This window comes from Chinchilla lanigera, unplaced genomic scaffold (genome assembly GCF_000276665.1).
Source record: "Chinchilla lanigera isolate Chin_1 unplaced genomic scaffold, ChiLan1.0 scaffold00001, whole genome shotgun sequence".
Lineage (NCBI taxonomy): Eukaryota > Metazoa > Chordata > Mammalia > Rodentia > Chinchillidae > Chinchilla > Chinchilla lanigera.
The window spans coordinates 33,330,178-33,347,485 of NW_004955402.1; the positions used below are offsets into that span (position 1 = coordinate 33,330,178).

Here is a 17,308-nt window from a genome sequence, read left to right on the forward strand (position 1 = left end):
GAATGGTCAATTATCACAACCAGCTGGGGCCCAGGTCCTCAGCACTTGCACAGAGCAGCGATGTGTTTATCTGGCTCTGTGACTTCATTTTGAGATTTTGGGGTTTGTAAACTAGAACGTGAGGGTCTTCATAGCAGAAATCAATGCTGAACTCTTTTTTGAACTCATCAAAAACTTTCATGGTATCTTGTCCATGGCAGAATCTTAAATATTCCTTAATAAGGATGGTGACAATAGTTGATATTGATCGCTGGCAATCCAGTCCTTTTAAGTAGGTCTTTCCAAGTTAATGTCAACACAAAGTTGGCTAATTATCTTGGAAATTTGAGCAACCAGGCCATGAAGAATGAGAAGGTGGCCCCAATCCACTGGGAAATAGAAGCAGGACTGGTTGCAACTGGATGGGGTAAGTGGAAGGTGCCTAAGTTCTACTCACCTGCATGTCTTCTGTCACCTGTGTGATGCCACCCAGCCTGCCATTCCTACAATGGGGAATTCCCACTAGGGGAGATGTTAACGAGGAGTTCTTTTGGTTTTCATCCCACATCCAAGTTATTCCAGGATTTCTGCACTAGTCTCAGAGTTGTGAGCTCCTTAGATGAATGGTGTGTCTCTGAGGAAACTGGCTTACTGACCATGCCACCAACATGTGTGTTGAGGGAAAAGGAAGTTGGTAATAGAAATGAGAAGAATAGAAGGGTGCAGGGTGGATGCTAAGGTGACATCTAGAACTTTTGCTTTACAGAAAATGGCAAGAGAGCAAAGTCCGTTCTCATCACACCGGCTCCCTGGAGTGTTTTCAGTATCCTCCCTCCAAGAAGAGGACTCTGTAGTGAAAGGTTTTGACTGCCAACCAAGCGCCTAGCATATCTTTTGGACTGGGGAAGTCCTCCCGTGTGAAAGCTTTGATTGCAGCAAGCAGGACTCTACCTCTCCAGCAAGAAGGGGGCTCCTCCCACTGGAGCACAGGAGCACATCACCACACCCAGCCAGCAGGAGGCCACTGCCAGGACTGAGGATTTTAAATGACAGCTAGCAGCTGCAGCTTATGACTTTTATTGGATATTATGGACTCTGAATAACACAAATATGGGGGATACCTGGTACTGGAATCCTGTCAGAGATTTCAAATGAACAGTAGACACACACACTCACACCTGAGTAACCAGACCCACAGAACAGTTCAACTTTGCATTTTCTAAATGTGTTTGATTACTCTGCTTTGCCTAACACTTTCTAAGGTCTTGCGGAAGTGGCGTGACATGCATAACTTCAGAGATACCAGTATGGAGCTGTGCTTTCCAGTCCTCTTGCTTATGGAATTCACAGAGAAATAATATTGTTACGGCTCCCATGAGCCCAAGGGCTCTCAGGAGTCACTAGCCCACTCAGCATGAGAGATGAGGGGTCAGGATCTGGGCACAAAGCCATTGGTTGGGAAGTTGTGAAACAGAGGACAGACCCTTTGGGACAGATGCCTAGAGGCCTGAACTCTTGCCCTGTCACGGCTCACACCACCTTCTGTATATTGGACAGGTAGCCATGACTGCCTAAGGCCTCCTCTACCACACTGCACAGCTTCCTTCCATGGTTCTTGAATAAGTGGTCTTATCAGAAAATGCCCTGTTTTTAAAATCAGAGATAAGAGGGCAGAATGGGGCAGCTGATCTCCCAATCCACCCTAGCCCTGTAGTTAGCTCAGAAGAAGGACTTCAGCTCTGCCCTCTGCCCAATTCCCCACCCCCTGCTTCCCATCCAGTGCCTGATCCAGCCCAGCAAGCAGTACACGAAAGCTTCCTGGATGAGGCAGCCCTGTCTCAGGAGCTCTCTTGTCTCCAGCAAGTGGCATTTACCTTCACCTGTTAGCCAGGTACCATCTCCTGGCTGAGCCTGACTTTTGGCTTCGATGCCATTTACCTCTTGAGGCCCCACACTTCTGGGACCTGGGCTAGCTCCTTTCTTGGCTCCATCATCCTTGATTCTTGGTCCTGCCTCCGAAGCACCTATCTCCTATGGTTTGCCTCATCTGACTCTCTTAGGATCACAATCTCTGGCCAACATCACATATATATTCAGAGGATCTACTTACTCCTCTGATGTGAGCACTGCCCAGCCTCAGGAGGCAGGACTAGGGTGACATATTACTAGCAAGATCAATCATCCTAACTGGGTTTTGACTTAAATCAACATCTGTCTCACAAGCGATTTTAATACTGAGCAAGAGGCAGGAATGCAGAGACCATATCTGTAGATTATGGCATTAAGTGTGCAAACTCAAGCATAAATGAAGCAGCCACAAAATTATAGATACCAGCAAGATCTGGATATAAATCTAGAGTTGGCAACCACTCTAAGGCCTCCCAAATCTCCCCTCTACGGCCTCCCAACTCTCCCCTCTACTTAAGGACTATGCCTACAGGCTGGAGAGAGGTATTGAGCATGGTCTCATGTTTGCAGAAGGGTACCTATGTTTGAGCCATGTGAAATATGGGAACGAGCAGCCACTGGATGTTAGGAGTCCTGGATTTAAAACTCAGTTCTATTTCTTGGCCAAAATGCATGACCTAGAAGGGTTGTGAGCCTTCCTGAGCTATAGCATCCCTAAATGAAGGAGTTGGGTTTCACATTGAAAGTTCTTTCATAGCTGTACAACTACAAGACAGAGATGAGGAAAAAAGCATAGTAGAGCTGGTCATAGGCCCCTGGATGAGCTATTTACTCTATTTCTCTTATTTATGAAACGAGGTATGTGATAGTTTTACAGGCCAATTTGGCTAAGCTATGGTATTCAGATATTTGATCAAATACAAACAAATGTCGCTGCAAAGTGTTTTTAAAGGTGAGATTAACACTTACATTAGTACTTTTTGAGTAAAGTAGATCACTCTATATAGGTGGGCCTCATCCAGTCAGTTGAAGGCTTTAAGAGGAAAAGACTGAGACCACCAGAGGAAGAGGGAACTCTGTCCCCAGCTGGCCTTCATCAAGCTGCAACATCAGCCCCTCCCTGGGTCTCCAGTCCTTTCTAATTTTGGATTTGCCAGCTCCACAATAATAGCACATACACACACATCCTACTGGTGCTGCTTCTCTGGACAGCCCTGATTAACGCAATGTGGCCAGATGAAGTCAGTGGTGCTCAAATCTGAGCCCTATGGCTTTTAATCCAGGCTTCACATTAGACACCACAGGAACTATTTAAAAACAGCAGCTTTCAGAGTCTAAATCCAGGCCAGTTGAATTGAACTCTGGAAATGGTGAATGAGCATTAGTGTCTTTAAACACCTCAGGGCCTCCCCACAGCAGCCAGACCCACACTGAGTGCACAGCAGAGTCACTTTGAAGATGATTAAAAGTGCATATTCCCTGGGCCCTTGCAAGCCCTATGAATGAAAACCTCTGGCAAGCTCCTGGCATCCCTAGGATTAACAAGCTCTCAGCAAAAGGGGCAACTGCTCTCACGTTTGAGAGTCCTAGGCCTGCACCAACTCTCAGGGCCCTTTTCATGTTGACAATCTATAGTTCTGTGATCCAGGGCTTGGGGCTAGAGCCTACTGCTTCTTCTCTGGTGGAGGCCACGGACATCACAGCAAGAGAAGCCAAGAGGAACCTAGGATCTGAGAAGAGGATGAGCTCTTTCTAGAGCTCACTGAATCAAAAGGAATCAGTATCCAACCCTATGTCTCCACGAAGGGCGCACTGCTGGTGCCAGGAAGGCCACCTTCACTCCTGCAGAACATGTATGCTGGTGTCCCCAGACCCAGGGCAGGGAGGGGCGGGGCACACAGTAGGTGCTCATGCATTTTTATTGCCTAAGTGAATGTATGACCACACGGTTGCATCATCATGGGGCTCACCTCTATGCAGGTGTCTCTGTGGTATTCAGATATTTGGCCCAACGTGTGGTATTAAGACCTTTTGCCTTGCCTAATTCTTCCCTGCAGTTGGAAAATGACTTTCCTTTGCTTCTTTTCTTGCCTTCCAGTCACTGTCCAGTAGCTAGTAGATGCTCCCTCCCTTTGATAGATCTTCCCTGATTCTTCTCTTCTTTCCACTCTCTCCTCCCTGCACCTGGTGGACTCTGGCATGTCCAGGGAGCTGCCCTATGGTGGTCCTCATCTCTCTTGCTCCCATGTCATTTCCTAGATTACTGGTGGCGAACCCATGGCACTCGTGTTATTGTTTGTTTTTTTCCAGTACCGGGAATCGAACTCACGATCTTGTGCTTGCCAGGCAGGTGCTGTGCCGCTGAGCTAAATCCCTAGCCCCGGCACTCGTGTTATTGTGTTTTTCTGTATGAGTTGTTTTTCATAAACTAAAACCTCAGTATTCGGGTTTAATTGTAACCTTGGCACTTTGCAATAAGTAAGTGGATTTGGGTTGCAGTTTGGCACTCGATCTCTAAAAGGTTCATCATCACTGACCTACACTGTGAGCAGTCAGAGGACGGGCCAAGCATATAGCAAGAAGCTGCAAGAACTTATGGCTCCCACATGCTGAGGAAATCCCAGCTTGCATATGTGGTCTGGATAGCAAGTTTGGCCTCCCTAATTGTTCCTTTACTTGAAGCCCCTACTGTCAGGAACAAGATTCTTTGCTGTTTGTATATCACCTGAACCCTGCTCCTTCCAATGTCAGGGTCATGCTCCTGGCCACTGAGGTGCAAGATTCCCATGGCACTGACTGGAGAAGATAGCTCTTCTCTGTCCCTTTGAAAGGCAAGGATGATGGCAGGATTGAACCAACGGGGTGGGTCAGAAAGATCTGTTCTATTGCACAATAGAGCAACTACAGTTAATATTACATTGTATGTATATTTCAAAAGAACTAGAGAAGATGGTTTGAATGTCTTACCACAGAGAAATGATTAATGTTGGAGGAGATGGATATACTAAATACCCTGATTTGATCATTTCATATGTACTTGCATTTAACATTACACTGTTCCTTGTACATATGCACAATCATTACGAATCAATTAAAAACTGAATAAAACTAAAAAGGGGGGAAAGGTTGTGCCACCTATCACCCAAACAGCAATTTCACCCCAGATCTGCAATGAGATTTTAAATTTGACCTTTTATGAGAAATTATTAAAGACCTTATGTAAAACTAGCAAATGTTCCTGCTCTTCACAGATTTATTAGTTTGGTTAATGTGTTTGAATAAACCCCTCCCCTGGAATATAAAAGGGCCAGAGAGCTAAGCGATTGACAATGGCTTCAGGGAGGTGGAGTCTGGCCCTCCGGGGGATCCGAGGGAAGGGATATCAGGCACTTGCCTGGCCCTTTGTGTACATGCTTTTGCTGAGTCCTGGCAAGAGTCCTGAAACATGAGCTCTTTTCACAGTCGAGGCAGCAGAGGCACACAGAGCTGCAGTAAGTCACCCAAGGCATTAAGGCTCCTGTGTAACGAGGCCACAACCTAAATCCAGGTGACTTTTGGGGCATCAAGGCAGTGTCACAGAGGCAGGAAGGAAATGACCTCCTCAGTTACTTAACGTACTGTGTGACACAGACACTATGTGCCTGGCATTGCTAGGTATGCAGACAACAGTGAACAAAAGTCTCAGGCACAGCAAACTCAGTCTAGTGGATGAAGGATACAGGGTGCTACCCTGCTCGTCCAGGACTGGAGGCAGCAGAAGGAAGAAGAGAAAGGCAGCCTCCATCTCAGTGAAATATCAGCCAAGGGCTTAGCAAAGCTGAACAGAACCTGCCCCATCTCAGCGTGGGACTTGCAACAGGCAAACAGGCAAAGACTAAAGAGGAGAAGGGAGAACCTTGCTCTCTGTGGGACATTTGTGGCAGAACTATTTTTAGGATGGCAGAAGGTGGGAGGTATTTTTGGGATGGGCTGCTCTTCCTATTGCCCCTGAGAACCCCTCCCAATGGGAACCAGAGAAAGGATGCTCATGATGGGGGAGGGGATCAACTGGCCTGCTCTGCAGAGGAGGAAGTCATTCTGGGCTCTGTCCTTGGGCTGGGTCCCCAGAGGTTTGACCCTGGCAGGCACCTAGTTGCCTCCCCTCCATGGCCACTTCCCTTCTGGGACTGGAGCCTGGTCTCCCCCTCCCCCTCCCCCTCCAGGCCACATGCCCATTCTCCCTTCAGGATGACCTGAAAGGGAAGTTTATAAGAGGAAAAGGAATGAAAAGGATCTTATTTAACAGCACATACTGGGCGGAGAAACTTCCTGACAGGAACCGATGTGGAAACCAGGCCCAGTTTGGCCATGGAAAACTGGTTTGGCTCAGAACTGGCCAGAGTGGACAGGAGACCTCGGGAAGCTCTACATCGCAATTAAACTGGCTTTGTCCGAGTTCATTTTCTTTCTTATCCCCTCGACACAGCAGACACTATAATAATCTGCACACCACAGGGGGAGAAAGGTACCATTTTTTTTTTTTTTTTTTTTAAATCTAGAGGAAAAACCCACCTTCCTTTAGGTCACAGACATGGATGGCAAATCAGGAACAGATGTAGGCAGCTGAGCAGGGCCAGGCTGAGCAGAACCGCTGCCACCAGGCACCCAGCCTGAGTCACCCGGGTGGGGCGGGCGGGCGGCAGTGGGCAGGGGTGGTTTATCTTTATTCCTGGGCTTGGTGTCAGGTACAGGAAACAATGCAAACAGAGGAGTCCTTGAGCTGGGAGAGGCATAGGGCTGGAGCAGGTACAGACAGGTTCCTAGCAGGCTGCTCGCTGGGCCCTGAGTTTGAACATGGAGAAGGCCTGTTCCTCTCCCTGCCTTCCTCCCTCCCTCTCCCCACCCTAGGAAACCTCACTGTTGCTTTTACGCAAGGCTAGCCCTGGCTGGCTGGCCAGCTGGTCTCCGCCCTGCTCCCCACCCCCTCTCTTCAAGAGCCAGGTCATGCAGCAAGCTGGCAGGAGAGGGTCTGTGTGGGCGTTTCAGCCCTGCCTAGCTCCCTGGGCTTCTGTGCCACGTTCCTGCGGACTGCCCCATGCCCTCTGTTCAGTTCTCCCTTTGCTCTCATCACTCTGCTTTGTCTCCTTTAGTCTCCAGCTATAATAGAAGCTCCATAGGCTGAAGGCCTTTTCCTGACTCTCAGGCCCGAGCTGGGTAATCATCCTTCACATGGCCTGCTCCAAGATCACCCTCTGCCAGATATTCAGTCATCCCTGAGAGGCTCCTTTATCCTACCTGTGACACGCTCCCTAGATATCCGCTCGCAGGAGCCCGGCCTCATCTCTGGCCCTCCAGCAGTGGCCCGATACATACTAGGGGCTCGGTAGGTGCCTGCTGTGTGAATGGATGAGGACCATGTATGGGCACCACGGGAGGCTCAGAGAGAACAGAGCAGCTTAGATCACCCAGCACCCTGTGGCCCTGCATGCAGACTCTGTACTGGTTTGGGACAGAGTGACCCAATTCTCCCACCCCCTACAACCCTTACCAACATGGAAAAGAGGGAAGAGTAAAGTCATTTTCTCCAAGATGCTTTCTAGGGCCAAGCACAAACAGAATCTTAGCAGTGTTTATCTGGAAGGCCTGCAAACCCTGTAGCCTGGGAAATCTACAGGGGAGAACCGCTATCAAGGAGGCCTGGCTCAAAGGACCTAAAACCTGGGCCTCCTGCTATGAAAGTCCTTTGCATCCAGTGATGTTATTCTGATAGGTCACATAGTTATTAACATATTGGCACTTTTTTTTTTAAATTTTCAGATTTCCTTGGACCCTTCGGCCCTTCTAGTTAATTAAACTCACATCCTTGCCAGCATTAAAATAGGTCACCTATCAAAATGCTCAGAGAGGTGGTGGCACAAGGCAGGAGGGCAGGGAAGGAAGTGTTTGGTAATGTCCCCAGTATCCGGGCCTCTGTGCCTTCTCCACCTTGCCCCTCCCACCTTGCAGAGCCATGGCCTGGTCAGGAGGAGATACCTTGTGCACTGCACGTTGCTGCATGACAGCTGCCACAGGGGGCACTCTGGACACCCTGCTCCACAGACTTTGCTTCCTTCTAGAAAATGCTTTTAGTCATTCTCACCCCTGTCAAGCACGTTGCTCCACTGGGACACATAAGGACACAAGATTCCACAGGGGCTCCCCAGGGTTAGCTGCAGCTCCTTGCCATTCTGCCCACGGAGGCTCCTCTAGTCTTGTGCCCAAGAAGGAGAAGCAAGATGAGGTGGCAGCAGCCAGTCCACAGAGGGAGAACACGCTAGAACCTCGGAGGGATCTTCTGATGCCCTCTTCCTCCACTGTAGGCTCAGCGACATCATGGGCTCAGCAATTGTGCAGTTCTGGCTTGATTTACCCCACATCCTACCCCCTGCTCCCCAGATAGCATGCAAGGGCTTCACCCACAGCTTTGGGACAGCATGAAAGAATCACCAGGCTGTGCTTCCTGGTGGGGGTCGGGGGAGCAGAGGATGCCTGTCTACCTTCCTTTTTTCTTTCTTTCTTTCTTTCTTTCTTTCTTTCTTTCTTTCTTTCTTTCTTTCTTTCTTTCTTTCTCCTTTCTTCCTTTCTTCCTCTCTGTCCTTTCTTCCTTCTTTCCTTCCTTTCTTTTTTTTTTTTTTTTTTTTTGAGACAGGATCTTGCTATATAGTCCTGGGTGGCCTTGAACTTGTGGCAATGCTCCTGCCTCAGCCTCCTGAGTGCTGGGATTACAGGTGTGTGCTACCATGCCTGCCCAGAGGATGCCTTTCTGTCTTTTCCCAACTTTCATTTTGTCCTCTCTGTGTCTGGACACCTGCATGGGAGAATGGCCCCATTAAACAGAGGGCTTTGAGGGACCCCACCTGTTCTGCCATTTCTCAGCACCCACAGAAATCGGGAGCACTGCTGTTGAAAACTCCCCATCCTCCCAGTGTCTGCTCTCTCTGGAAGCTGCAGCTCTCTCCAGACTGAACACATACTCCATCATGTGCCCCAAAGAGGACATCTGGCATGTAGGGCCAGAAATGCACTCTCACCCCCCCACCCATGCCTGCTCAGGCAAATTCAGCCCATGCTGGCTAGTTCCTTTGGGGAACAGGCCAGGGCAAGGAGTGAAAAGTAAATGTGCTTCTTGACCCCAAAGGGGTCATGACAGGGCACCCCACTAAATGAATGGTTTCTATGTCCTTCTGAAGTCCTTTACACTTCTTTGGCCTGATTTAATTTAAATTTCACATTTTAAAACAAATGTGAAAGAGATGAGAGGATCAATGAGCGACCAGAGGAATTACTATCTAGTACCTGCAACAAGCTCTTTACAAATAACCATAAAGTTCGAGGTGATAAGGGCCTGAAGAGGAAAATTAGAAAGTATCTGGGTGCTCAGAGGAGGGCTGGTGGGCAGAGTTCCCCACAAGGGAGAGGGGTGCTGAAAGGTGGCTGTGATAAGACCCAAGTCAAATGGGGAGGGTGACCTGACAGCAGAGGACATGAGAAAGGGCCAGTTTTTCTATATTCAAGCTAGATCTAGAGTACTGACCCCAAATGCTCCCTGCTTTTCAAGCACCTTGCCCGCCATGATGACCATAGTCGACTGGTTGTCTGAACAACTGATTCTAAAGCAGAGAAGACACATGAACCCCTAGGCAGAAGGCAGAGTGTGGGGCCCTGGGCTTAGCAGGAGGCTGGTTCCTGATGGATTTGCATCCTCTGCAATCCACTGAGCCACTGGAACAGCTACTTTGATGGTTCCATAGGAGCCTTCTGGATTTGCATGTCAGAGTCCCATGTTCCCAGATGCACAGTTCTGCTAAGAACCTATGGATCGCAGGAGCACACAGCCCCTACAGCCCCAACCAGAGCCCTGGCCACTCTCACTTTTCTAATTAATCTAATTAAGTCTGGAAGAAGCTTCAGCTAAGCACCAACCTCACTTGGACCTTTCCCCTTAACCTCCTGCGCAGTCTGATTCAGCCAAGATGGCACCTAAGTTCCATTCCAGCAAAGGCAATAGGGCCAGCAGAGAAAGACACTTATAATGTATCGTTAATGAAACATTTCACTCTCTACTGCTTTTACTTATTCTCTTTCTCAAATTCTTCTTGTAAGTTTTTTGTTGCACCTGGAATCAAACTCAGGACCTTGTGCTTGCAGGCAGGCGCTGTGCCGCCGAGCTACATCCTTGGCTCTTGCTCTTACTTATTAAAAAGGCAATTCAGGCTTATTTCTCAAAAGTCAAAAAGACCAAAGGGGTGTGGGGAATTGAGAGATGGTGGCCAACGGGTATAAACTTTCAGTTACAAAATGAATGTCCGGAGCCCTAGTAAACAGGCTCATGACAATAGTTAATGATAATGATGTACGTGAAATTTGCTAAAATTTGTTATTTTACTAACACATACAAGTGCATATTTATGGAGAGAGGTAGGTGTATTCTTAAGATGTGGTCTTACCACATACCCCCATAAAGGAAACTCTGGGTGGGAATGGTGATGGGGTGATACCTGAAAACACTTTACTGGAGATTCTCCTATGGAACCCCCAGTAGTCTCACCCAAACTCCCTACCACTCATTGACAAGCCCTGCAGCAGACACACAAAACCAAAGGCTACTTCCGACCTGACAGCCAGTCTGAGGCTGGCATGGAGTAGATGCTTGGGACAACTTGTTGAGTGAATGAGTGACAGAGAAACGGGGTGAGAAAGTATACCCAGGACACACACAGGATGCCCAGGGACTTCCCGAATTGTGGTGAGTGCCGCTCCAGACCAGCTGGAAGTACAGGAGAACCAGCATTCTCACACCAGAACAGCGGAGAGAGCCACAGAACCCTTGCGTGTCACTTCCTTGCGCTTCTCATTCGCCCCAGGGCAGATGGCATGGGAGACACACGCTGCACTTCTGCAATAGTTCTAAGGGGTTACAGAGTTGTTTTTCGATTTAGGTGAAATTCGTTTGACAAAATTAACCACTTTAAATGAATTCAATGGCATTCACTTCATTCACCTCTATCTAGTTCTAAAACACTTTCCTCCCAGCAGAAGGGGATCCCATTTTTAAAGCAGTTACATTTCACCCAGTCTCCCCACCCCGACTGCCTGCCTTTGGTTTCTATGGATTTACCCATTTTATATAAATAGAATCATACAGCCCATGACCTTTTGTGTCTATTTTCTTCACCTTAACGTTTTTGACGTTTGTCTACATTGTAGCATGTAGTAGAATCTCATCCCTTTGTGGCTGAGCAATATTCCAATATATGGGTTACATCCCAATTCGTTACTCATTCATCTGTGGGTGCGTGTTTGGGCTGTTTCCACCTTCTGGCTGCTGTAAACGGTGTTGCTATTAACACTTGTGTACTAGAATTTGGGTATCTATTTTCATTTCTTTTGGTTATAGGCCCAGGAATGGACTTGCTGGAGCAATTACAGAGCTTTTAGCACTGGAATGAACTTAAAGGTTATCCCAGTTTTACAGGTAGGGAAACTGAGGCCTGGTAGAATATCCGCTCCGCTAAGGGTCACAGACGCCCAAGCATCAGCGGTTTTTAAAAATTCAACCATAGATAGATCATTACTCACTGTACTCACTGATGCTCAGCAAGTGTCTCTTGAACACAGCAGGCACCAGATATGTGCAGAGTGAGGGAAAGAAAGTGAATATTTGCACCTAGTTTTTAAAGTATTACTCACTCTGAAGATAGAGGTGCCAGTTACCTCACCTCAGAGGATCCAAGAATCCTGCGGCAGAAGGGTAAGGGTAAATAGGCTCAAAGGAATTGGGCTCGTCTCTTTGTGTATGTTTCTTGCTGCTCCATTTCCTAACGATTTTTTCTTGGCTACGTCAACCCAAGCAGAGGGAAGTGGGCTGGGCCCACGAAGAGAAGGCAGCCAGACTCCTACCAGGACCCATGCTTACGCCAAAGTGGCCTTTGATAGACCAGCTGTACTACTGGGCTCTCTTGGCACCAATTATTGCACTTTGTAGGGCACGATGTGGTCCCCCATTGTCTCTTGCACATGGGGCTGAGAGAAGGGGCTGTGACTCTCCTCCAAGCAGACCAAACAAGGGCACCCTGGTGGTAAGAAAGCTCATCCATGGGCCACTGGACAGCTGTGCAGGGTCTACAGGGCTCTTATGGCAGCAGAGTGAGGCTGTCATAAAGACTCAGCTGTCCCTCAGGAGTGGGGAAGAGATGTCAGGGTATTATATAGCTCAGTATTCTCACAATGAAACTGCTAGGTGGGTATGGGCCCATTTTATAGATGAGAAAACAGAGGCACAGGGAGCTAATTTACTCACCCAGAGCTGGCTGATACACATTTTCTACTGCCCCTCCTGCAGAAAGGCCCTGGTGCTGGAAACTGCTGAGGAAATGTCAGGCCTAGTGCTCTGGATTTGAATTTCACAAACTTTTAAAGTCTTTTTTCTCCCTGAACACCAACGTTTCTAAAATGAAAATGCAGGCCTTGGTAGACAAAAGCAGTGTTTCTCAAGATTTTTCCAATTGTAACCCATTGTAACATTTTTCTTCACAACCAAGATATTAATTTCTGTGAGTAAATCTGAAATAAGTTTCACTGAACAACTTTATTCTAACTGCATATGATGCACTGTAATATTTTCTCTTCTATTCTAATTTCTTCTTTATCTTTTTAAGCTGGTGGTGTGACCTACAAGGATGATCATGCAGCCTACAGTAGGGCACCATTTATATTTTGAAAAACATTGCCTTAAATGATTGGCTTCTAAGCTGCTCTTCACAGCTCACAGAGGAGGAGCTGCTACTGATGCTGACTAAAGTTCTATAATCCTCTCTGCTGCAGACCAGCTCTCCTCCTGCTGTCTTCCCCCGTCTTCTCATTGTAGCCCCTATGCCTGGGCCCCACACTCCCGGCACCACCACAGAGGAAGGGGGCCAAGCAAAGACACTTCCCTCCCCTGAAGGATACGTGAGTGCCAGGAAGAGGGACAGAGCAGCCTGCTGCAGATTTTTGTCTCTGACCCTACAACAGGTCTTGTTCTGTAGGCCATTTCTTCAGACATGGAAATCTCTCTCTATGACTGGATTCATCGTAACAGGTCTTTACTGCCCACTGAGTCACAAAAACAATTCAGAGCCCTGAAAAACACAAAATTAAAGAATTTTCCGTCTGCAAATGTTGCCTCTGTAAGGAAATCCTTTTGTTTCTTCTGATGAGGAGGTTATAAAGAGCCTTATTTTAATGACCCATATTAGGACCTTATTTTTCCTTCTTATCTTATCATAGAGAAAGGCAGCCCTGCTGTGGGTAAATAGTGGGGACCCCAAATCTCACACAGCCTGCAGTGGGTCATGTTGGCTGAAGCAGACCTTTAAGCATAACCTGAGGCAGTCTCTCCAGGGTCATTACAGGGATGGCCTCCTGCTCCCTTCCTGCCAACTGGCTGTGCAAAGTCTCTATACCCAAGGAGTTTCTGGAACCTTCTGTGAGTGTGAGGTCTCTTCTGCACCTGGCTTCCTTGTTCACTGCCCCTGGGTGGAAGTCCCACTGTTCTGAAGGATGGCGCTGGAGAGGCAGGACCAGGGGGAAAGTGAAAGGTGCTGGGGAAAGAGGCAAGAGGAAGAGGTTCTGCATATACTACTTCTGCTGGCTCTGACCTCTGCACCCCAGCTAGAAGTAGTATATGCAGAACTCTTGGAATGGGGAGGGAAGGGTCTAAGAGCTAAGCAAGCACTCACTGTGGTTACCAGATGGGGAACAGCAGGGCAGAAAGAAAAGCCCAGGAAGCCCGGGGTGGCCATGAATGACAGGCTAAGGAATTGTCCTTCCTATCATGGGTAGGGACCCATTTAAGGCGACTGAGCAAGACAGTGGTAGGAAGGGTTCTGCATATACTACCTCTAGCTGGGGTGCCGAGGTCGGAGCCAGCAGGGAAGGAGGTGCTGCTGGATGATGTGTCCCCCATGTTTCAGGTCTCATCTACTTGTTCCTATGAGTAGGTAGATGACTGCCTCATTTCATACATCCTTTTATCTCACAGGTCCCATTAGGAGCTGTTCCATCTTTAGTTGTGGGTGATTCCTAGGACTGGTGGCAGTGGCTCTCCTGTCCTGGACAGGCTTCTCTCAAAGCTGTCTCGCTCCCTTCTGCTGGATCCACTGGGGCAAATCTGTAGTTCACTCTGGGCTTCAACACATGCCTACCGCCCATGTGTGGCTGTGAGCCACGGAGGACTGAGGGAGTCAGGCCCATACCTTCTCACCCCAGGTCTCACAGCCTGAGCATCTCTAGACACAATGGTCAGTAAGGCTCCCCACTGCCCTCTCAGAGCTGACCCCTCCCACATACTTCCTGGCCTCCTCTGAGCCAGCATGGGTCCTACACACTCAGGCCTGAGAATTATGCTGTCTAAATAGCTGCCAGGGTACAGGGAGAACCTGTGGCTGCCTGTGTGGGGGTTCCACCTCTGGGGCCAGGGAAGGTCTCTGTCACCCTAATCTCTTTCCTTCCTAGCTGACTGACGTTTAACTCCGCAGGAAACCTTCCTTTCTTTGTGTAAGCCAAACCTGTACTTTAACCTATGTTAGTTAAAGCGCCCAGCCCCGGGAGTGGTGTCATTAAACCTTATCAGTCAATTGCGTCTTAGAATGGATGAGTTCATTCAAATCAACTCAGCTGAACTCAAGGGCCATCCTCATGCTCAGTCTTCTCCTGGGCCTTATGGGGTGTGGGGGAGTGGGGATGTAAAAGGGCAATGAGACACAGTCTTTGTTTTCAAGGACCCTGGGGTCTTTCCCAAGAGTGGGCTTCAGAGGTTGAGATGGAATGTGCTGGAGAAAGAAGGGTGAGGAGGGAGGGAAAGGTCTAGTCAATGGTGTGAGTTCTTAGAACAGTACCTGCCTGGCAGGAAGTGCTCAGCAAACATCAGCCATTACTGCCCACCAACAGTAAAAATCTTCACAGGACAACTGAGTGCTGCTCGCACAAAACAGGCTTGGGCTCTCTGTATACCCCGGTGCTCACAGACAGACTCTGGGACTCTGCGGGGCCCCTCCTGCCTGGCCAGGCACCCAGCTCATCTCTAGCAGCAGATCTGGAGAAGCTGGTCTGCAGGCCTCTGCAGGGCTCTGCCTCCTTCTCTAGGTCTTCTCCAGATCCGTGCTGATGCCTGCCAGGCCTTGCGCCACCCCCTTTCTCCCTGTACCCGGCTCCTCTGAACATTGCCAGCTGATTCACCCTTAGCAAACAACTTAGATCACACTACTCTCTTGCTCAGGCACCTTCAGTGGGTCCCTACCCATGACAGGAAGAACAATTCCTTAGCCTGTCATCCATGGCCACCCCCGGCTTCCTGGGCTTTTCTTTCTACCACTGCTGTTCCCCATCTGGTAACCATAGTGAGTGCTTGCTTGTCTCTTAGACCCTGCCCTCCCCATTCCAAAGGTTCTGCATATACTACCTCATTTAACTCTCGAAACAATCTCAGAGGTAGCTGCTATGATTATCTCCATTTTAAGAACAAGGACATTAAGGGACAGAGAAGTTAAGAACTGTGCCTAACATCACAGAGCTAGGTGGTGGTAAACAATGGTAACCTCCAGAGCCTACATTCCTATCTATTGTCCAATGGGGCTACACCCAGTGTTCTACAACCTGGATTGATCTGTATTTTCCCAGCATGCTGTGCCTGGTCCTGCTGGTCATGTGAGTTCTTCCATTGCCTGAAATGCCCTCTTGCCCTCACCTCCTCCAGAATCCACTCCCATTTACCACAACAGAACTCTATGTCAAGGTTCATGTAGATCTGGCACAGAAAGGCTTGCTGCTCCATGAGAAGTCGTCTTTCCCTTTTTGCTGCCTTGGAGACACATTTGAACAAAATTTTAATCCCCCTCACTGGATTCTAAGGGTTCCATCTTGGGCATCTCTCATCTTTCTGCAGCAGCCTGAGCAGTCTTAGTACTGTTTGTTAAATGAATGAATATATGATATGCAATAGGTTTTGAAGTATGCACTCCATGTCCCATCTTGTTTCATGCTCTAAACTGTATGTTTTATGCTTTAAAGTTATCATTTAATTTTGTTATCCCCATTTTGCAAATAAAAATAATAGATATCATGTGTCGGGTTACTCCACTTGAGGCCTGTGCTAACATATCTTTTCTCAGTAACTCCTCCCAGTGATTCCAAGAAGCAACTGTAATTATCCCCATTTTCCAGGTGAGAACACTGGGCATTGGTAATGTGAAACTATGTGTCCAGGACTGTGTAAATAGCTAAGGGTAGAGCTTGGGACCAACCCTGAGTCACCCAGTGCTGGCTTCTCAACCTGTCCTCTTGGCTGCTGAGGGTCCACTGGATTCTGGGGCTGGAAGAAGCACCAATGAGGTCCAAGAGCAAGGAGAGCACCTGAGTTCTATGAACAAAAGCAAGAGGTACAAAAGCTCTGGTTTGTTCATGTGAAAAACATGACACTGGATTTTCTATGGGGAAAGAGAATCTGCAAAGCCAAAGACTTGAATACAGTGCTACCTTATGCATGCTTCCTGCTAGTTGCAGAATGGGGAGCTCACAGGTCTTCTGCATTCACAACAAACTCTGTTTTTATTCCCATGGGTCTCTCTCTGCTCAGATTTGATTCAAAGGGACCAGAGCTATGACCCTGGTACTTGCTCACACAGGACTGGGACTGAGAGCCCAAAGGAACCATTCTCCCAGATTTTTCTTATTTGTTCCACCATGGCTTTAGCTTTCAAAAATTTAAAAAGCACTGTTCTTATTACTATGCAAAAATAAAACAAAATTTCATAACAAAATGATTAGAGAATAACAATAGTTAATACACCACGTATCTTAATCTTAAAAGAAAAGCCAAAATGCTACTCAGAGAACAAGTTATATACAAAAAAGGAGAAACAATAAAAGGATAATAAAAGGACAAAACTTTCTTTTCAATGAACAAAGAGAAACTTAGCAGTGTAAATGAAACAAAGTAACACATATCATAAAATATTTTTGAAATAATGGAATAGATAATTTGGGAAATTATTTGAACTTCTCCCTACTTCCTAGTTATTTTACATTTTGCTCTCTGTTCTTCCCCATACACATATATACGAAAAATCTACATGTATATATTTCTCTGTTGTGGTTTGTGTCTGGATGTCCCCCCAAAGCCTCCTGCAGTCTTGGGGCCAGCTTCTAGAGTTTATGATTGATTCATGGTCCAGTGTTGGAATTGTGGGTGTGAGTGCTACACCTGCCCTGGGGCAGGTAGTTTGCGTACAATGTAAGGGAGAGAAAGAGGCTTCCTTGCTGTTCCTCTCTTTTGCTCCTGTTGCTTTTGTTATTTTCTGAGCCATGAACTCTTGCCCTCTGCCATGTGCCACTCTGCCTTGGAGCCAGCTGATTATGGGCTGAA

General features: G+C 47.7%; 1 protein-coding gene across 4 annotated transcripts in view; it reads right to left on the minus strand.

Moving 5' to 3' along the window:
- The window catches only part of Zbtb7c (zinc finger and BTB domain containing 7C), a 93,515-nt gene that overhangs the window by 33,791 nt on the left and 42,416 nt on the right, over positions 1–17,308 (minus strand). Inside the window, exons 2-3 of one of the 4 annotated variants that reach the window (XM_005372894.2) lie at positions 12,856–13,025; positions 12,206–12,260 (exon numbers count right to left, since the gene is read on the minus strand). The exons of 2 other annotated variants lie outside the window; for them this stretch is intronic. In XM_005372894.2, coding sequence (XP_005372951.2) covers positions 12,206–12,260; positions 12,856–12,949 — 149 coding nt within the window. In that variant the 5' untranslated portion in view covers positions 12,950–13,025. Of the gene's footprint in view, positions 1–6,438; positions 8,450–12,205; positions 12,261–12,855; positions 13,026–17,308 lie in introns of those variants that run through there. One more of the 4 variants, XM_005372897.2, reaches the window with a different exon arrangement.